Source organism: Panthera onca, chromosome C1 (assembly GCF_046562875.1).
Source record: "Panthera onca isolate mPanOnc1 chromosome C1, mPanOnc1 haplotype 2, whole genome shotgun sequence".
Classification (NCBI taxonomy): Eukaryota; Metazoa; Chordata; class Mammalia; order Carnivora; family Felidae; genus Panthera; species Panthera onca.
In genome coordinates this window covers 113,069,937-113,092,278 of record NC_138346.1, presented here as the reverse complement: position 1 = coordinate 113,092,278, position 22,342 = coordinate 113,069,937, and the positions used below count along the sequence as shown (strand labels likewise).

Sequence of the window (22,342 nt, the reverse complement as noted above, 5' to 3'; positions counted from 1 at the left end):
AAGGAAAACAGAAGGAAATCCTGTGTTTTACAACAATATGGATGGATCTTGAGGACATTGTGCTAAATGAAATAAGTAAAACAGAGAAAGACAATTACTATATGTCTCACTTGTAGAATCTAAAAAAGCCAAATTCCTAGAAAAAGATAGTAGAATGAATGGTGGTTGGGGGAAATGGGGAGATGTTGGTCAAAGTATACAAACTTCCAGCTATATGATGACTAAGTTCTGGGCATCTAGTTATGTAGTATTGTGATTATAATTAGCAAATACTTGTTACATGCTTGAACAAGTTAAGGGACTAGGTTTTAAGTGTTATGATCAGAAAAAATAAGTAATTATGTGAGGGGATGAAGGTATGAATCATATTGTCATCATTTTGCATCAAATCATTACATTGCATACTGTAAACTTACATGTAATATGTCAATTTCTCAAGCTGGCAAAAAAGTACTAGGACTGTTTTCAATCACAAAAAAATTGCTGACAATCTGAATCTCTTATCATGGAACATTATGTAGCCATTAAAAAAATGCGGTTGGTATTATGCTAAGTGAAATAAGTCAGGCAGAGAAAGACAGATACCATATGTTTTCATTCATGTGGATCTTCAGAAACTTAGCAGAAGACCATGGGGGAGCGGAAGGGGAAAAAACAGAGAGGGAGGGAGGCAAACCATAAGAGATTCTTAAATACTGAGAACAAACTGAGGGTTGATGGGGGATGGGGGAGAGGGGAAAGTGGGCGATGGGCATTGAGGAGGGCATCTGTTGGGATGAGCACTGGGTGTTGTACGGAAACCAATTTGAAAATCAATTAATTTAAATAATAAAATCCCAGAATCAATCAATAAGTCAATAAATTAAAATGCGGTAGATCTGTGTGTGTGACATGAACTGACAAAGCAAGTTGCAGTAGAGTTAAACATGTGCATTTTTTTATACTTACTAAAGAGTAAAGCAAAAACTGTATAGTAATAGAGTAGGCTTTAAATACTATATAGTGTATGCGCCACAGATACATATTGTTTCACATATTGTGTATTGTGCAGATCTCAGATGATTTGATTGAGTGGGTCTTGGGGTAAGGACAGAAGGCCTGTTCTTGAAACAAACTTTTCCAGAAATTTTGATGCCGACACAGGTTTGAGAATCCTTGAGGTAGATGTTGGATTGCCTTAAATAAGCATCCCTTTTTCTTTTCTCCAGGGCCTGGAAATTTACACTGCAGGATTCCAGGACAAACACAGTAAGTTGCTAAGGGCAATCACCTGTAACGTTTTTGCCTTGTCTTGCTGTAACAAATGGGATGATAGGGGATTAAGAAAGGGAAATGGGGATGGGTTTCTTGATCGTCCAGCCATGGCTGAGCACTCATAGCTGGGCAGGGCACCTTTTACTGATATGAGAGTAAGCTAGATTTTGCCAAACCTTTTAAGGCAGGAGGATCCCTGCCAGTACAGGCAACACTGGTCCTAATATTGTCTTCCAGAAGTGTCTGTATCTCAGAAAGTTTTGCAGCATTTTGACTTCTGCTGTAGTTTACAGAGAAGGCTCAAAAAGGACCAGAGTCCATTCATGGCACCCCAGCCTTGTGAAACAAGCATTTTGGGGACTTGTGCTTGATTCTAGTTCTGCTTCTGACCTTAGGAAGTCACTGAGATAGTAAACCCCATTTGTAGGGGTCTAATGCCATTTTTGTGTCCGAGAATCAAGGCAACTTCCTCTGCAGGAAACATTTTTATTCTTCAGATAAGATTTTATTTTTCCCTATAAAGGGAGGAAAAGAAAAAGGTAGATGAAGCTTATAAAATAATTTGTACAGGTAGGAAAAGTAAAAAAGACTTAATATCCAAATGTCATTGTTTCCTACTCTGTTAGCCCAAGACAGTTCTTCCTGTAAGCCTACTCTGCAACTCCAGTTAGCTTTTCTTTCACAAAAATCTTGGCTGAAATTAGTGTTAATGATCCATACTGTTGGGGCTAAGATCCCAAGATGATTCTTTGCATGGATTTATTATTATTTTTTTAAGTTTATTTTTTTATTTTGAGAGAGAGAGAGAGTGCACACATGCTCACAGGGAGGGGCAGAGAGAGAGGAAGAGAGCATCCCAGGCAGGCTCTGTGCACCATCAGCGTGGAGCCAGACATGGGGCTCAAACCCACGAGAACCATGAGATCATGGCCTGAGCCGAAATCAAGTGTCAGATGCTTAACTGACTGAGCCACCCAGGTGCTCCTGGAATTTTTTTTAAAAGAGTACATAGATTTTTCTTTTTCCACTGGGAAGTAATTTAATGAAGGAATTTTTTTTTTAGTGCAAAAAGCAGGCTGTGTGTGTAGGACAATCCCTGACTGCTGTGTCTTCAGATTGTAGGATTTATATTTAACAGAAGGGTTGTTGAGAGTGGTGCCACATCTTTGAAAAGGCCTGGATAATGGTAGACTCTGGCCTCCTTAGTCAGTGAGAGCTCCATTCCTGCCTTCTGCAGATGGCTGAGGAGGACAGCCTCCTCCCGAATTCAGAGGACAGGAGAGTGCAGGATTAGAGGGGGTTGTGGGGAGATACTCTTGTTGTTCACTGCTTTTCAGAGACCTGTTGTATTTGCTGTTCTAATTTTTAAAATTTTGCTGAATAGAAAGGATATGTATACGTACAGAATCATGAGAGCCTGTATATGGTTGCTTTGTGACAGAAAGCTGTTTTTCATTCTCTCTCCTCTCGTAGGCTTATGTTGGCTCAGAAGTCCTGTATGATGAGACAGCTGTGGCTTCTTCCCCTCCTCCTTACACAGCCTATGCTGCACCAACCCCTGAGGTAGGGAGCAAATCTTGGTGTTTTGGAATCCAAGTTTTAGGGAGGTTGGGGTCTCTGTGCTACTCTTCTCCCCACCCCTCCCAACTGTGCTACTCTCCTTTTTAAGAAACAAAACAAAAAAAACCCTTGAACCAGTATCAGAGAAATTAAAAATGCACTCAACCCTTTTCTTTAAACTTTTTAAAAAACAGATTATTGTCATTGTTTGCTTTCATAAAATAAAGCTATTGCTTTATAATCTCCATGGTTACATTTTGTTTTTAAGATAGGCCTGATAATGATTCATGTTTTTTGTTTTTGTTTTTTTTTTATTAAAAAAATGGTTTTTTTAATGTTTATTTGTTTTTGAGAAAGGGAGAGAGACAGAGTGTGAGTGGGGAGGAGCAGAGAGAGAGGGAGACACAGAATCTGATGCAGGCTCCAGACTCTGAGCTGTCAGTGCAGAGCCTGACGCAGGGCTCGAACCCACAAACCATGAGATCATGACCTGAGCCAAAGTCGGACGCTTAACCGGCTGAGCCACCCAGGCGCCCCTTTAATTTAAAAAAAAAAAAAAAAAGAGCCCGACACGGGGCTTGAACTCATGAACTGTGAGATCATGACCTGAGCCAAAGTCAGATGCTGAACTGACTGAGCCACCCAGACGCACCCTAGAAATGATTCATGTTAATCATAGTTGCTTTGATAATATGATATTGATGATTTTTATACTTAATGAATTACTTGAATTTTCTGTATAACCAGAAAAGATGCTTTATTTTTATTTTTACTTAAAAGATTCTGTTTATTTTGAGAGAGAGAGCAAGCAGGGGAGAGGCAGAGAGAGGGAGAGAGAGAGAATCCCAAGCAGACTCCACATTGTCAGTACGGAGCCCAACGTGGGGCTCAATCTCATGAACTGTGAGATGGTGACCTGAGCCGAAATCAAGAGTCAGATGCTTAACTGACTGAGCTACCCAGGAGCCCTACTTTTTTTTACTTTGAAAAAACAAAACTCAAGAAAAAAATCACATATCAAATACCTTAGGAGTATCTCCTAGTTAGATGTGTTAAGTGTTCAGTGCTACATATAGAAGTCTCTGTTGTGGGAGGGACTTCTGTTTTGTTTTGCTTTTTTAACTTTTAATAATTATAGATTTACAGGAAGTTCCAAAAATAATATAGAAAGATCTCATGTACTCCTCATTTAGCTCCTCAGTTGTTACATGAAATCAAAACCAGGAATTTGAAATTGGCAAAATGTTTATGTCTGGTTTCGTGTCATTTTATCATATGTGTAGGTTTGTGTAACCAGCCCTTCAATCAAGATATAAAACTGTTGATAAAATCTTCCCGCTACACCCTTACATAGTTATACCCTCATTCCCCTTTCTAACTCCCATCAACCACTGATTTGTTGATTTGTTCTCTGTCTGTATAATTTTGTTATTTCCACAATGTTATATAAATAGAATCATACAGCATGTGATCTTTTTTTAAAATTTTTTTTTAATGTTTATTTAATTTTTGAGACAGAGAGAGATAGAGCATGAACGGGGGGGGGGGGGGGGCGGTGGGTGGGTCAGAGAGACAGAGAGACACAGAATCCCAAGATGGCTCCAGGCTCCGAGCTGTCAGCACAGAGCCCGACAAGGGGCTTGAACCCATAGACCGTGAGATCATGACCTGAGCCGAAGTCGGATGCTTAACCGACTGAGCCATCCAGGCACCCCTGATCTTTTTGAGTTTGATGTTTTTCACTTAGTACAGTTCCCTTGAGACCCAGCCAAATTCTTGCATGTATACCCCATTAAGTATTGATGGATGTTTACTTGGGGTTGTTTCAAAGTTTTGGCTATTACCACTAAATGTACTGTGAATTCTCCTCATGTATAGCTTTTTATATAGGCATAAAGTTTTATTTCTTTGGGGAAAATGCCCCAAAATGGAATTGCTGGGTCTATTATATGGTAAGTACATGGTTAATTTTTTAAAAAGCTAAGAAACTACTTTCCAGAATGACTCTACTGTTTCACTTATGTGAATAATCCAGTTTCTCTGCGTCTTTCCCAGCATTCAATGCTGTCACCATTTTTTAATTTTAGCTGTTCTTACAGGTATGTAGTGATATTTCATTCTAATTTTAATTTGCATTTCCCTAATAGCTAGCGATGTTGGACATCTTTTTATGTGCTTTTTTTTTGCCATTGTATATCCTGTTCAGTAAAATGTCACTTCATGTCTTTTGCTTGTTTTCTAATTGTATTATTATTTCTTTTAACATTGAGTTTTGAGAGTTCTTTGAGATTGAGATAGGAACACTTCGTCAGATATGTGGTCTGGAGCATTGTGTTACTATCCTCTTAACAGTACCTTTCATGGAGTTTTAGTTTTCATGCAGTCTAGTTTATCAGTTTTTATGGTTTGTGCTTTTGTTGTCGTTTCATACTTCCCCCAAGACCAGGTTTCCTAAGGTTTTCTCCTGTGCTATTTTTTGGAAGTTTCATAGTGCCAGGATTTACATGTAAGGCGTTAGGGTTAGGGTTCATTTTTTTTGAATATGAATGTCCACTTATTCAACTACAATTTGATGAAAAGTCCTTTCTGGAATTGCTTTTGCATCTCTGTGAAAATTCACTTGGCTGTATTTGTGTGTGTCTATTTCTGGGTTCTCTGATTGTTCTATTGATCTATGTGTTTTTCTTCCTCTTATACCACACTGACTTGATTACTGTAGCTGTATAAGTCTTAAAATTGGGTAGACTGATCCCCCACTTTATCCTTTTCAGAATTCCCTGAACTATTCTGGTTCTATTTCCTTTCCATATGATGTGTCTAAATCTACAACAAAATCTTCTTGATAGATTTTGAAAGAAATTGTTTTAAACCTATGTATCAGGTTTTTGGGGGGAGAATTGACATATTATGTTGAGTTTTTCAGTCAGTGAACATGGACTGTCTCTATTTAGATCCTCTGATTTTTTTCATCAGCATTTTGTAGTTTCAGTATAAAAATCTTGGGCATGTTTTGTTAGATTTACACTTACGTATTTTTTTTTGATCGTTGTCTATGGTATTATGTTTTAAATTTTAATTTCCCCAAGTTCATTGATTTTTGTTTATTGATCTTATAGCTTGTGAACTTACTAAGCTCACCTGTTGGTTCTAGAAGTAGTTTTTTGTACATTCTTTGGGATATTCTACAATAGACGCAATCATGTCATCTGTAAATAGGGAGAGTTTTCTTTCCAGTCTGTGTGCCTTCTATTTCTTTGCCCTGGTTAGAACTTCTAATGTTATGTTGCATAGCAGTGGTAATAGCAGTCATCCTTGTCTTGTTCTTGATTTTAAGGGGAATGCATTCGGCTTTTCTACATTACATGTGATGTGAGCTGTAGTTTTTGAAGATGTTCAATAACAAGTTGAGAAAGTTCCTTTTCTAGTTTTCTGAGTTTTATCATGAATAGGTGTTGAATTTTGTCAAATACCTTTTCTGCATCAATTGGCATGGTCATGTGATTTTTTTTTTAAACCTCTGTCAATATGATGGATTATACTGATTGATTTTCAAATATTGAACCAGAGTTGCATCCCTGTAATAAACCTCTCTTAGTTGGGTGTATAATTCTTTTCTTTTATTGCTGAATTCTGTTTGTTAATATTCTTACAGATTTTTGCATCTATATTCATGAAGGATATTGGTCTGTAGTTTTTTTTACTCTTATTTGGTATTAGGTCATACTGGCTTTACAGAATGAATTTTGGGAAGTGTTCCCTGCTCTTCTATTTTCTAGAAGAGATTATATAGAATTTGTGTTAATTCTTTTTTAATTTATTTTTAAAAAATTTTTTAAATGTTTGTTTATTTTTGAGAGAGACAGAGACAGAGTGCCAGCAGGGGAGGGGCAGAGAGAGAGGGAGACACGCAATCTGAAGCAGGCTCCAGGCTCTGAGCTGTTAGCACAGAGCCTGATGCAGGGCTCAAACTCACCAACCCTGAGATCGTGACCTGAGTTGAAGTTGGATGCTTAACTGACTGAGCTACCCAGGCGTCCCATGTTAATTCTTTTTTAAAATATTTGGTAGAAATCTCCAGTGAAACAGTCTGGGCCTGAAGATTTTGAGGGTGGGGTATTTTTAATTACAAATTTTATTTTTTTAAAATGTTTATCTATTTTTGAGAGCGTGCAAGTGGGGGAGGTGCAGAGAGAGAGGGAGACACAGAATTGGAAGCAGGCTCCGTGCTCTGAGCTGCCAGCACAGAGCCCCATGTGGGGCTCGAACTCATGGACCCTGAGATTATGACCTGAGCCGAAGTTGAATGTTTGACTGAGAGCCACACAGCCGCCTCCAAATTCTATTTTCTTGAGAGTTATAGTACTGTTCATTTTCTATTTCATATTGAGTGGATTGTAGTAATTTGTACTTTTTGAGTAATTGGTCCTTTTCATATAAGTTGTTTAATTTACGTGTGCACCTCTGTCATTGGTCCATAGACGTTTATATTTTCTTGGTGGGTTAACTGTATTATCATAATGTAATGTCCCTTTCTGTTTCTGGCAATTTTCTTTAGTCTGATGTTTGCTCTGATATTAATATAGTCACTTCTTCTTGCTTTTCACTGTTTGTGTGGTATCTCTTCCCATCTTTTTTTTTTTTTTTTCAACCTACATATTTCATTTGAAGTGAGTTTCTCATAGATAACATGTATGTGAGTTTTCCCTATCTGACATCTGACAAATCTCTATTTTGTAATTAGTATATTTAGACCATTTACATTTAATGTAATTTTTGATATATTAGGTTTAAGTATGCCATTTTGTTTTTTGTTTCCCTTTGGTTCTGTGTTTTAAATTTCTCTGTGTTCTTGTACTTAAGCTTTTTGTGAATTATTTGAACATGTTTTAAAATTGCCTTTTGAGGGGCGCCTGGGTGGCTCAGTTGATTAAGCATCTGACTATGGCTCAGGTCATGCTCTCATGCTCGTGAGTTCAAGCTCCTCGTCGGGCTCTGTGCTGAGAGCCTGGACCCTGCTTCAGATTCTGTCTCCCTCTCTCTCTCTGCCCCTGTTCGTGCTCTGTCTCTCTGTCTCTCTCAAATATAAATAAACATTAAAAAAAATAAAGTTGCATTTTGATTTATCTATAATGTTTCTTGAGTGTGTCTCTTTGTATTGCTGTTTTAGTGGTTGCTCTGCATTATTCATATTTACATATTTTTCAAAGTCAAGTGTTCACGTTTCTTTTATATATGAGAACCACATCAGATGGTGTTAGAAATTTTGCTTCAGCTGTCAGACTTGTTAGAAAAGTCAAGCTGTGAAGGAAAGTTTATTTACATGTATTTCTGCTCTGTACCTATTTTTTTTTTCTTTTTTTACCTCCTGATGTTTTAGGGTTCTTTCTTTTATTGTTTACATTTTGTTCAGTGAAATTCTTTTTTTGCCATTCTCTTAGGATAGTAGCTCTGTTGGCAACAGATTCTCAGTTCTTCATCTGAGAATGTCTTGATTTTTTTCTTTATTTCTGAGGGATATTTTCACTAGTGTAGAATTCTGAGTTGACATTTCCTCCAGCATTTGTCAAGTGTGTGCTATTTCCTTTGGTCTGCATGGTTTCTGAGGAGAAATCTGCTATCATTTACATTTCCCCCCATGTAGGTAATGCATTGTTTGTTTCTTGCTATTTTCATTGTCCTTAGTTTTCAGAAGTTTGACTATAGTATGTTGGTATGGATTTTGGGGGCGTTATCCTATTTGGCGTTCACTGTCTTTTTGTTTCTTGCTAAATTTGGGAAAATTTAGGCCATTATTTCTGGAATGTTTTTTTCAGCCCCACCCCTTTTCCTTTTGAAACTAATGATATGGATGTTAGATGTCCCACATGTCTCAGATTCTGTTCATTTTCTTTTTATTAAAAAAAATTTTTTTTAATGTTTATTTATTTTAGAGACAGAGCATAAACAGGGGAGGGGCAGAGAGGGCTGGAGACAGAATCTGAAGCAGGCTGCAGGCCCTGAGCTGTCAACACAGAGCCTGACGCGGGGCTCGAACCCATGGACCATGAAATCATGACCTGAGCTGAAGTTGGACACTTAACTGACTGAGCCACCCACGCGCACCTTCTTTTCTTCAATATATTTTCCTCTCTATTCCACTTTATAGTACGTTTACTGATTCTTTTTCTCTGACATTTCTATTCTGTTTTTGGACAACTGAGAATACTAAAACATCAGGAGGTAAAAAAAAAAAAAAAAAAAAATATGGTCAGAGCAGAAACTCTGATAAATGAGCATTGGCCTCAACTTAAAGTTGCCAGCTGCATTAATCCCTAACAAGGGAGTCCACTTGTCCTTTGAAGCCAGGCATTGACTTCTCATCTGTAGCTATGAAAATCCTTGATAAAATCTTCTTCCAATAGAAGGCTGTTTCATCTGCACTGAAAATCTCTTGTTAGGTGTAGCCACCTTCATAAATGATCTTAGCTGCCGTCTTCTGGGTAACTTGTTGCAGCTTCTACATCAGCTCTTGCTGCTTTACCTTGCCCTTTTATGTTATAAAGCTGGTTTCTTTTCTTAAACCTCATGAACCAACCTCTCTTAGCTTCATACTTTGTTCTGCAGCTTCTTTCCCTCTTTCAGCGTTCACGGAATTGAAGAGAGTCAGGGCCTTCCTCTGGATTAGGGTTTGGCTGATCTTCTACCCAGACCACTCATACGTTCTCTGTATCAGCTATAAGACTGTTCTGTTTTCTCACCATTTGTATGTTCACTGGAGTAGTGCTTTTAATTTCCTTCAAGAACTTTTCCTTTGCACTCACAACCTGGCTGTTTGGTACAAGAGGCCCAGCTTTTGGCCTGTCTCAGTGTTCAACATGCCTTCCTCACTGAGCTGAATCCTTTCTAGCTTTTGATTTAAAGCGAGAGATTTGCGACTCTTCCTCTCACCTGAGCACTTAGAGACCGTTGTAGGGTTCTTCTAAATTAGCCTCATTTTAATATTGTTGTGTTTTAGGGAATAGGGGACCTGAGAGGGAGAGAGATAGGAACTAGTGGTTGGTGGAGCAAGCAGAACACACGATTTATCTATTAAGTTTGCCCATTTATATGGTGTGGTTTGTGACACCCCAAAACAGTTATAATAGTAATATCAAAGATCACTGATCACAGATTGCTGTAACAAATATAATAATGAACGGGGCACTTGGGTGGCTTAGTCATTTGAATGTCTGACTCTTGATTTCAGTTCAGGTCATGATCCCAGGGTCATGGGATTGAGCCTTGTGGTGGGCTCTGTGCTGAGTGTGGAGCCTGCTTAAGATTGTCTCCCCCCCTACCCCTCTCCTCCTCTCCTCCTCTCCTCCTCTCCTCCTCTCCTCTTCTCCCTGTCTCCCCCTCTCCCCCTCTCCCTCTCTCCCTCTCTCCCTCTCTCCCTCTCTCCCTCTCTCCCCCCCCCACTCCCTCCCTCTGCCCTGCTCCCCTGCTTGTATGCTCGCTTGCTTGCTCTCTCTCAAAAAAAGAAAGATATTAATAATGAAAAAGTTTGAAATATTGTGAGAATTAGCAAAATGTGACACAGAGACATGAAGTGAACAAATGCTGTTGGAAAAATTGTGCCAATAGACGTGGTCCGTGTAGGGTTGCCACAAACCTCCCATGTGTAAAAACACAGTATCTGCAAAGTGCAGTGAAGTGAAACACAATGAAATTTCATTATGATGTTGAATAAAAATAGTAAGAGTGGGCAGGCACCGTATTGTCTTGTTTCTGATCTTAGAGGAAAGCTTTTAACTTTACACTGTTGTTTATGATGTCCTGTGGGCTTGTTGCATATGGCCTTTATTATGTGGAGGTACATTCCCTCTCCACCTGCTTTGTTGGTGATTTTTATTATGAGTGGATGCTGAACTTCGAAATTGTATTTCTGATGGGCCTATTTCTTTTCAGCAGGCATATGGCTATGGTCCATACAGTGGTGCGTACCCTCCAGGAACTCAAGTTGTCTATGCTGCAAGTGGACAGGCTTATGCTGTACCCTACCAGTACCCGTATGCAGGTACCCCACGCCCACCTTCCATTCCTTATTTCTCTTCATTTACTGGGTGGATCTGTGAGGCCTGAAGGAATTGTATTTCTTAGTTTAAGGATAAGTGAGCAGTGCTTCTGGTTATAGACCACAAATGATTCTACTATGCTTTAAAAAAAAAAAAAAGTTATGTATTTTTACGTTGTCTTATAAAGTTGGAGTAGGCTTATGTTGTTTTTTTTTTTATTTAAAAAAAATTTTTACATTTATTTATTTTTGGGGGAGGGGCAGAGAGAGAAGGAGACACAGAATCTGAAGCAGGCTCCAGGCTCCAGGCTCCAAGCTGTCAGCACAGAGCCTGACGCAGGGCTCGAACTCACAAACCACAAGATCATGACCTGAGCCGAAGTCGGACGGTTAACCGACTGAGCCACCCAGGTGCCCCAGAGTAGGCTTGTTAAAACTTCACTGTTGTATCCAGATTTATTCCCAAGGAGAGAATTTGTACCTACTGGTATTCACTTATATCCCATTTTAAACGATAACTTTCTCCTGTTTTTTCTCTTCTGGTAACATCCTTCAAATATTATCACTACTGAGGCGATACTCCATTTTGCAAGTGAAATAAAGGCCTGGAAGGTTCTTACGTTTATTCCAGGCTTTTGATGCACTTCCATTTTTCACCTTACCTGAGGAAAATTGTAGTTGTGAGTAACTGGCCTGTGTAGGTAGCATCAAGTCCTGGGTGCAGTTTGGTCAGTGGGAGGTCTAAGGTGGAGGTGCAGGAGAGTGCTGGCTGTGAGGCCAGAGCCTACAGTCAGGATGAGGGGGCCCAAGAGCCCCCATCATGTGGTTGATGGACCGAAGAACAAGGCCACACCCAGAAGCCCAGAGAAGGGAAGTCAGGCAGAGGCGGTTGCAGTGGGCATGGCATATCGGATCAATGTATAAGTGAATGAAGCTGGCAAATAGCTTACAAGAGTCCTGAGCCCATAGAGCGGTTGGGAATCTGAATCTGAGGGCGCTGTGAACAAACCTAGTGCAGTGTCTTACCACGGCAGTGGAAGAAGAATCTGTTGCCAGAGAGGTAAGTGGTCACTGATGCTAATCTCCCAGAGAGGCCCAGGGCTGCCGCCCCCTGACTCAAAGTATCCTGCTAATTAGTGGTGGTTACTTTGGTGTCTCATAGGTGAGCATCCAGTATGAGAGGTTCTCTGCTTATCTGTTCCTGCAATCTGATGTAGTTCACTCAACTAGCATGGACTGTGACTTTTTGACTTTTTTTCATGTTAAATTGAAAACTAATAAAATGATGATGCTAAAAAATGAAGTATTTGTTGGCCCTGTGATCTTAGCACAACTATTTTTGTTTGAATTACTTTCCCCATACAAAATAAATTTTTGTCATTGAAATCTTATATCACCTTTTGCATTTCTTTTCTCATTTTAAAATTCTGTGTATTCTGAGTGTTACATAATTTCCATAAGTATTTTTAATGACTGCATATTATATTGGGTGATCTTCTAGTATTAACTGTTTACTTTTTCCTGTTTGCAGTCATAAATGTTGCTTTGAACATGTCTAATGATTTTCTTTTTCATTCCTGTTAAATCTTAGAATACATTTTTCATTTCTGTGTATTAAGTTAATGTGTTAAAGGGCATAGACATTTATTTTTCTTTTGATACCATTGAAATTTAGAAAGCTTCTCAAACATGCAGAAGTATGGACAATAGTGTAATGAACTGTCATTTGTCCATTACCACCTTCAGCTAGCATATCATGCCTAATTTTGTTTCACCTCCATCTCCTGTCATCTCTGGATTGTTTTGAGGGAAATCCACACTGTATCCTTTCATCTGACAGTATTACAGTAAATCTTAATACCATTTATTTAATTTTTTTTAAATGTTTATTCATTTTTGAGACACAGAGAGAGACAGAGCATGAGCAGGGGAAGGGCAGAGAGAGGGAGACACAGAATCTGAAGCAGTCTCCAGGCTCTGAGCTGTCAGCACAGAGCTCGACGCGGGGCTCGAACTCACGAACTGCGAGATCATGACCTGAGCTGAAGTCAGACGCTTAACCGACTGAGCCACCCAGGCGCCTAAATCTTGATACCATTTACCCAGTTGATTCTCAGAACAGTTTGCCAGTTTCTTTCTTTCTTTTTTTGAAGAAAATCTATTGTTATTATTTTTAATTATGGTAAAAAAAAAACAAGTACCATAAAATTTACTTTTTTAAAAACCATTTTAATTGTACAGTTCAGTAGTGTACATTTAATTGTACAGTTCAGTAGTGTACAGTACATTCACATTGTTGTGCATCAGATTTCCAGAATTTTTCATCTTCCCATATTGAAACTGTACTCGTTAAACAACAACTTCCCTTTTCCTTCCTCCCAGCCCCTGATAACCACTATTATACTTTATTTTTCTGTGAATTTGGATACTTTAGACATTTCATATAAGTGGAATCCTATAGTATGTGTATTTTTGTAATTGGTTTATTTCACTTAGCATTATGGTTTTTTTTCTTCTTTCTTTTTTTTTTTTCTTTAAAGGAACTTTTATTTTTTTCTACTACTTCAATGATAGAATTGGAGATGTAGCCTGGTGGGGAGGAATCAATGATGGACTGAGTTTGAAAAGGGAATAATTTAAGACTGGTCCAACTGAGGCCAGAGACCATTTACATGAGAAGAAAGGCAAATGACTAATAACAAAAAATTCAACTTCACTAATAAAGAAATGCAAATTGAAATGAGATACCGTTTCTGCTGATCACATTGGCAAAAATGAAGATATTCTTCAGTGTTGGTAAAATTTGCCAGTTTCTACCACTTCTAGGAAGTTCCTGAAGCACTGGTTTCTCAGCTGTCCTGAAAGACTGCTTATTGTTATTAGCTCTAAAAGTTTTGATACCCTCCTTGGGTCTAAAGTGGATCCTTAGGTTGCTTTAGTTTACATTTTCTGCTGACTGGCAGAGATAAACATGGTATAATTGTTTACAAACTTGATCTCTTTGCCTGTTTGTCTTGCAGTTGGTGGGTTTTAAGCCCTAGCCTACCATGCCATGAGAGCGAACTTCTTTCTTACTCAGCCCCCAGACCTCTGACTGGGGTAATCTCAGCTGTTTCTTACTGTATAGAAGATCAGATGTTTTACAGAAGTGCTAGTAAAGGGAATTTCTGTAAATTGGATTCTTTACTTGCTCTTGCCTTTCTTCATAGAAAAAGAGATAGCCCTCTCATGAGCACCCTCAATTTACTTGCTGCAGAGGGCAGAGTCAAGAAGTAGGTGGGCATTCAGCATTAGCGTTGTGACCCATCTAGCAGGCATACTTGCTGTGGAGAGGGTGAGTTGAGTTTGTGGTCATTCCCCAGTAGCCTTGTCCTGATGACCAGATTGGAGCTTCTCAGTCCCTTTCTGGATACCCCAGTGCTTGGCCAGCTTCATGACATTATGTGGTCTTTAGACACCATAGTCATGCATATAGCAGGGTAAAGGCCTTCTCTCTTTTTAAAAAAAAAAATTTTTTTTTTTTTAATGTTTATTTTTGAGAGAGAAAGAGAGACAGAGCACAAGCAGGGGAGGGGCAGAGAGAGAGGGAGACACAGAATCCGAAGCAGGCTACAGGTTCTGAGCTGTTGGCACAGAGCCGGACGCGGGGCTCGAACCCACGAACTGTGAGATCATGACATGAGCTGAAGTCAGACGCTTAACTGACTGAGCCACCCAGGTGCCCCAAGGCCTTCTATTTAATATGATTGGAGCCAGTGGTCAGTCAGCCAATTAAAAAAGTACAAAGGGTGCTGTGTACACACTATGAGTGTTCTGTTTTAATTTACCTGTGTTAGTGGACAGTGTTCAGCTATCTTTTGACATGGGCTCTAGGATTTTGCTTTGCATTGGCTCCTTTGGTTGGAGTTTTCTTGTCTTGTAAACACTGTGCTCATGGGCTGTCTTTTGACATGGGCTCTAGGATTTTGCTTTGCATTGGCTCCTTTGGTTGGAGTTTTCTTGTCTTGTAAACACTGTGCTCATGACATATCACCGCATCGCGGTTTCCCTTGGTAAGTACAAACAAGTCTAGGTTTTAAAATTCTTTTTTTAGTTTTTTAGTTTACTCATTTCCTTGCTCTGATAGTAATTTGTGAGTTACCTGCCTTTATTCAGTCCACCCTAAAGTATCGAACTTAGTTATCCTGGAAGCAATAGCTGCCTATTTCACATTCACATTTTGACCATTTATGTAAAGCTTAGTTAAGTTAGGTAACTACAGTATGTACAACTTAGAAATGTCCTCAGCTGACTTGGGTAAGGATTTCTCTTCCTGGTAGGAGCAGAGGCAAGCAGGAGCTGCAGGAGAGGTCTCTCCTGGTCATGTAGTGCAGGAGGCCCTTGATGTGATCTACTGAGGGAATGTAGATTTAGATTGTCCAAGGGATCTTCTAATTAAGTCAGCTTGCAAGTTCCTACTATCCTACATTTCATAGTTCCATTTGCCTAATTGAAAACTTTTAAATTTCAAGGCAGTGAAAGTAAATACTACTAGCTCACCAATTTTGAAAGGTAAACATTGCATAAAACATTGTTTGCTTCCAGTGCTGTTACCTGTACTTGATCAGCCCTTTGTTTATAGTGGTGTCATTCTACTGTGCAGCTTTGGTGTTTTTTCTTTTCTCTTCTCTTCTCCTCCATCATATTTGAGCTTTAGTGGTTTATGAGTGCACACTTGTAGCCTGAGTGCCTAGGTTTGCATGCCCTTATTGCCATTAACCCCTGTGTGCCTCACTTTTGCCCATCTGTAAAATGGGTATAATAATAAACTCAACTCATAGGGTTGTTAGTATTAAGTGAGTCAGTACATGTAAATGCTTGTAGTACTGTAATTGCTTAGAGTACTAAGGACTTCTAAATGTTAGCCTTTATTTTGCTGTTGGTTTTCATCTACATATACACATTACTGTTGTATTAGTTTCTTGCTCCCTTAGGGTTGAACTGTTAAGGGAACAGCAGGTCAGGGAGGGAAGTTAACATTATTTATATTTGAGTAATTTTAAAGCTAATTAGCTGTTAGATAGTATAGCTGTGAAGTATAGAACAGAACAAATAGTACATTTCCAGTTGTAAACTTTAGTCATGCAAATTAAATATTAAAGTTGTTTAAAGTTTGCTTTTAGAAGTTTTCCCCTTAACGTAAGTATTTTCCCCCATAAAGACCCATGATTAAAAATGAGCAAGTTTTATTAGCAGATTTAAGGTCTAATTTAAAAATGGTTTACATGAATATCAAGAAGCTAATTAGCTTTTAAATGGATTTTTCATTTTCAGCTTTAGGTGGAGATTCTTGCCTCTCACAATGCAGGCTCTGTGTATCTTCCATGCTCTCCTGTATCTACCTGTCATCCTAATAAGTGTGACTGGAGGGGAGAAGTGGACATTGGAGACTGGAGCTTACAGCTGCATTAGGATCCTGCTGTTTGCAGTGTTTGGGGGAGGGCAGAAGTGGACATTGGGGACTGGAGCTTACAGCTGCACTAGGACCCTGATGTTTGTAGCATTTGGGGAGGGCAGAAGTGGTCATTGGGGATTGGAGCTTACAGCTGCACTAGGACCCTGGCTGTTTGCAGCGTTTGGGGGAGGGCAGAAGTGGACATTGGAGACCAGAGCTTACAGCTGCATTAGGATCCTGCTGTTTGCAGCGTTTGGGGGAGGGCAGAAGTGGACACTGGAGATAGGAGCTTACAGCTGCAGTAGGATCCTGCTGTTTGCAGTGTTTGGGGGAGAAGTGGACATTGGGGACTGGAGCTTACAGCTGCACTAGGACCCTGCTATTTGCAGCATTTGGGGGTTTGGACCTTGGAAAGTTGAGCACCTTGGTTTCCTCTTACTGCAGTCTTAGAGACAGTCACCGTGGCCTGTTCTGGGGGAGAGCCGGGGAGCACCCACTCAGCGACTCCACACACCTGTTGAGAGGAAGATAGCACTGTAGGGGAGGGATGCACATGCAGGGAGATGTGACCTTTGCCACTTCAGGGCACACTGTCTTTATGAGGGAATGTTGGACTTCACAAACTGCTCCTCACAGCATCTGCTTTTTCACTTCTTTTTTAGGACTTTATGGACAACAGCCTGCCAACCAGATCATCATTCGGGAGCGGTATCGAGACAGCGACAGTGATCTGGCACTGGGCATGCTGGCCGGAGCAGCCACTGGCATGGCCTTAGGGTCTCTGTTCTGGGTCTTCTAGAGTCCTTCAGATCTGGATGTGCATAGCTTCTGATACTCTGTGTGCAATAATATAATTTGCAGGGCATTTCTGTTGGTGATAAATGTTTTTAATAATAGTTTAATTGTTCTTTTGAAAGTGATGACATCATAGTTCTAACTAATCCATACACGTACTGTAGAGAAGGCTTCTGATTTGTGTTTAGCTAAAACATGGAATCTCTGGGGCACTGGCTCATTCCAGGAGTTTCATTCTAGAACTCTTGGAATACCTTATTTTGGACATACCTATTTAGAATGGCATTTTCTTTTCAGAGTTAGGTATAGTGCTTAAGGGATAATTTAGTGTTCTGTTTATATATGGTGATGTATGAGTGAGCAATGTGGCAAGGAGAACTGCATCTTCTTTCTGTGTAACATTGAACTTTGAAGCCTTGGATCAGAGCTGGCTGCATGTAACTTCAGGAGTTGTGGACTGGTAAGCAACCAGGAACTTCCCTGAGGCAGTGGGGTGGTATCCCCAGGACCTCTGGGGCCAGCAAGGCTGACTGCTCAGGATGATGGGGTAGGGTCAGCCCCCCTCCCCGCCCTCCTCCCTCCCTCCCCACCTTCCTCCCCACTTCCTCTTAAAATGATGCTTCTTCATTTTATTCTTTGTTCTTTTGGTATGATCCTTGGAAAATATCCCGTATTAGGAATTGGCTTGAGCCTCAAAGTTTTATCCTTTAAAACTTGAAGAAGCCAAAACAGTTTGAAGTATGTGGAGGTAGATGTGCTTTATTCAGAGAAGACCCTATGTTTTTAGTGTCTGCTTTGGATATTTTTATTGCCACATCAGCCTACTTATAGCTTATTTTGCTACTTGTTGAGAAAGTGGTATTAAGAGTGGTGAGGAAATGGAATGAGAGCCATACTTACAGTGTGACTGTGTCAGGCCTCTGGGGATCACACTGTGCAGAGGGTGCTCTTTTCCTCTCTTCTGTCCTTCTGAAGAGCAGGTGTCCTGCTTTGTGCAGGACTGGGGCACTGTGATTGTCCCCCAAGCACTGGGGTTCATGGAGCCCTGGTGATGGATAGTGGGGGCTCTTGGGACCATGGCTGTTGGGGAGACTCAGGTTACAGATGGGAAATGATTGCCTAAGAACATGAATAACCTTCTGTCAAGGTATTACTCAGCTTGACCAGGACATGGGCTTTGTTTTTATTCCTGACACAGAAGCTTAAACCATGTAATTTTGAGCCCCAGCTATGTGTGAAGCTCTGGAAAACCCATAATCCTACACTTCTGTTATTTCTTTATATGAATTTGTAAAGCCCAAAATTAGTCCAGTCTTCTGTCCCGCAAGCTTTAAAAAATGTACTTCCACCAAGGCAGTTTAGCACAGTGACAGTCCCTACGCTGGCACTCCAAAATACACTCCCTAGTAGCACAAACTCTGTTTTTATTTTCTGTGGCCAGTTACATACATAACTTGTTTCATAGGTCAACTGACTCCATCTCTGAGCAGACTTAAATAGATGTCCATATGAAGCCATCTGCCAAACGACCTTGATGTCAGGTCTGTTTTCCTGGGCAGTTCTGCTGAACTTACACTGTAGAGTCTGTTTCTAGTTGAAAGGAGGTGCACTTGACTGTCACCCCTTTGGATATTTGAGACAGTGGAAAATTGCCAACTGTGATTTGTGACAAGGTTGGTTTTGATGATTAAAAATGTTGCTCTTATGATTTTACATCCTTTGTAGTAAGAATGGCTTTGTTTAGATGATAGTCATTATTAAGAGCTGTATGCTTTACTAATAAAATATTAAACAGTTTTTAATGTGGTATTGGGGTATTGATTTTGAACTTGGAGTTCCTGGAACCACAGGGTACTGAGTTATGTTGCTGAAATGCCTGGGAAGCAGAGTCCCCCCTCTGATGGAAGGGGCAGGTGTAAACTGAAGCTTGGGCACATGTGTGTGCACTCTGTTGGCCAGCCCCATTGGGCAGCCACAGTTGAACCTGGAAATTCAGTGTTGCCAGTGACTTGATGCTGTTAGGAAATGCATAGTAGGTATAAAGATGGGCTGAGATACTTCATTTCCTTGGTCCAGTTTCTGTAGATGCCAGCTTTGTGATTGCCTCAATTTAGGTAATCCTAAATCAAAAAAAGTTAGATGAGGTGGAAGGAACTTGTTCAGGTGTGAGTAAGCTTTTCTCACTTTCATGTGTGGAAGAAGTTGCCCACTGACATTGCACACATGCCAAGCTGATTGTTTTTTGGTTACTGGAGTGAACTTCAGAGTCTTAGATAGTAAGGAGAAAAGAAAGACCAGTGGCTGTGTTTCAGATGATCATCCTGAAACAGGCCAGACCTGGACCCAAGACACTGGTCTCAACCATGGTTGAGACGAATGGCCTAAGTTTATTTTCTACATCAGTTATGATCCTGTTTCATTTTTCTTTCTCCTTCCCAAGTTTATGTAGACACAGGCATGGAATGCAGTTCCATTTCTCACCCCCCCTAGAATTGATCTGTTTTTTGATTGCTTCCCTCTCATAATCTCTTGTGTCCACAGAACCTATTTTCCCTGTATATGCAAATTGTATGTTTATAAGTGAAAATGTTAATACATTAAATGGTTAACCTTAAAGCAGGTTGCATTGTGACTTCTGTTTTTTTAAATTAAATTTAGTTAAACTAAATAAAACCCAGCTTACCTATTTCTCCCACTATCCACCCCCACTTCTGGCAACTACCAATCCATTTTTTAAAAAAATTATAGTAACACACTGTCAGTTTTTTCTGCTGCATCATGGGCAATAAGAATGGCAGTTACTGAGTGGGGCGCCCGGGTGGCTCAGTTGGTTAAGTGTCTGACTTTGGCTCAGGTCATGATCTCATGGTTCATGATTTGGAGCCCCGCATAGGGCTCTGTGCTGACAGCTTGGACCCTGGAACCTACTTTGGATTCTGTGTCTCCCTTGCTCTCTGCCCCTCCCCCACACGTGCTCTGCCTTTCTGTCTCTCAGAAATAAATAAACATTAAAAAGAGATTAAAAAAAAAAGAATGGCACTTAGAAATCCCTGAGTGCTGGGGAATGTATTATCACATCAGAAAAGAATGACTCATTAGATTCTTATAGTAACTCTATAAGGCACTATTGTCCAGGTTACACTGGATGAAACAGGCTCAGAAGTTAAATATTTTTCTTAGGAGCACACAGGTAGTAAGTGAAATGGGTTTATATCTGATATGAAAGCATATTCTTTTTCCTTATGCCATGTCCTATAAAGGTGTAATTTCCACAGGGACATATGGATGGCATGTGTAGTAATACTTGTAAGATGACTATGAGAAAACTGATCATCCTGAACCAGATCCACTTGGCAGTGCAGATTCAGTAACTTCTTCCAACTACATGTCTTTGGTTGCATGACTGTGTATTTTTTTTTTTCCCTTTCCCCATCCGCAAATTAAATCTCTAGATCCTGAATTACCACAGTTTCCTCTGGGCTAGTTTTTCTGTTTACCTCACCTATTGCAAACTTTCATTAAATGGTGATGTGTGGTTGCGTGTTACAGTTTAAGATGAGGAGTTTTATTTATACCAGAAACTTTGAGTCTCTTGGTTTCATTTCTTTAGAGAGCAATCCTCCAGTATTTTGCCAGGAGACACTTTCTGGGTGTGGAGAAGGGTAGACACTCCACACACAGACCACAGCCCTTTCCCTCTCCAGCTTGACTTTATCGTCATCTGTCATGCTGACCCCTGCTGCCTCCAGCTGTATAAAATTTTTTTGAGTAAGTTATACATAGCACCAGAATTTTTTTTAAAAACAAAGATTTAGTAATGGGTTATCCATCTGCCCATTTCCTACCCTCTCTTGAGAAGAGAGGTTCTCTCATGAAGGTTTATCTTTCATGTTATCCTTCATGCATATATAGTCTAGTACAAAAAATATTCTTATTTTTCTCCCCTTTTTACACAGAGGTTGATATATACACCAGTGGTACCCAGACACTTTAGTCGCAGGATCCTTTTACACTTAAAATTTTAAGGCCTCCAAAGAGCTTTTAAACATGAGTTATATTTATCAATATTTTCCATATTATGAAATAAAATTGAGACAATTAGAAACTTAAAACCTATAACAGAATTTACAAAAATTATTTTCCAAACCAAAATCTGAGGCAAAGCATTTTCACATTTGAAGATATTTCTTTAGCATCTGGTTTAATAGAAACCAGCTGGATTCTCCTGTATGTTTCTGTGTTCGGTCTGATTTGATTTGTTAGTTGAGGCATAGAAGGAAATATGGCTGCACATAGACATGTAGTTGGAAAGGGAGGACTGAGCAGACCCCCTGAAAGGGTCTTGGGTACCCTAAGGAGTCCTTGGATCATACCTTGAAAACTGATGTATGAAAGCTCTTTTCTTCTTTTCCCCGACTTAACATATCTGAGGTGTTTCCATGTAGTACTTAAAGAACTTCCTCATTCATTTGATTTATCCTATAATTCCATCCAGTACCCATTTGACTTTTGCTATTGCTAACAATGCTATAATGAAGGATATTGTTCAAAAGTTTCTCATCCCAGTGTGGGGCTCTTGAAGGGGTTGTGTTCCTGTTGGCTCTGTGGAACTCATGGATGATAAGCTTCTCTGGAGCATAAGACCTGGAAGTGGGAGTCTGTGTCACTGTATGCAGAGGCTGACTGCTGTGATAAGCCACTTGAGATCTCAGGAGCTGAGTGCTGAATGCTTTACTGTTCAACTCCTAGTCCTGTGGTTGATTTCCCCAGGCTATCATTTAGGGACCACACTGGTTGTCTTGGAGTCCTTCGTGGATGCCAAATGGAACAGAAAGGTGGTGAAGATCTACCCATTCTTCAGCTTGTCAGTGGTGCTCAAACTTTAGACATTCCAGTGGTAAGAGCTAGTCACACGACTCTAGCTACACAGTGTAGTCCGAGTTCAGGAGCAATCTGTCCTGATGACAGTTGCCAATGAACATCCAGTGAATGGCAGATAACAATGGCCAGCTATCCTTGACACTCAATGGAAATCAGTTTATATTAACCCTCAGTTGCATAGTATTTACTGATTGGTACAGTAGGTGGTTGCAAATTACATGTAAATTGTTGGTTCATACAACACAAACATCATTGCTCACAGATTTTGTTCTTGTTCAATTATTTCTTTCCCTACTCCCCAGTTGACAGGCAGCTTGGGGCCTAGGGGAGAAGAGTCCCCCTTCCCAGCAAGGAATGTGGTCATTTCACTCATTTGTTCTTTAATA

The 22,342-nt window shown here is 39.9% G+C and overlaps 1 protein-coding gene across 2 annotated transcripts in view; it reads left to right on the top strand.

The window, feature by feature from the left end:
- The window catches only part of PLEKHB2 (pleckstrin homology domain containing B2), a 48,480-nt gene extending 28,789 nt beyond the window's left edge, over positions 1–19,691 (top strand). The window contains exons 5-8 of one of the 2 annotated variants that reach the window (XM_060623868.2): positions 1,209–1,248; positions 2,728–2,817; positions 10,744–10,849; positions 16,943–19,691. In XM_060623868.2, coding sequence (XP_060479851.1) covers positions 1,209–1,248; positions 2,728–2,817; positions 10,744–10,849; positions 16,943–17,079 — 373 coding nt within the window. In that variant the 3' untranslated portion in view covers positions 17,080–19,691. Of the gene's footprint in view, positions 1–1,208; positions 1,249–2,727; positions 2,818–10,740; positions 10,850–16,942 lie in introns of both variants that reach the window. The other variant, XM_060623867.2, reaches the window with a different exon arrangement.
- Positions 19,692–22,342: the final 2,651 nt, after the last annotated feature.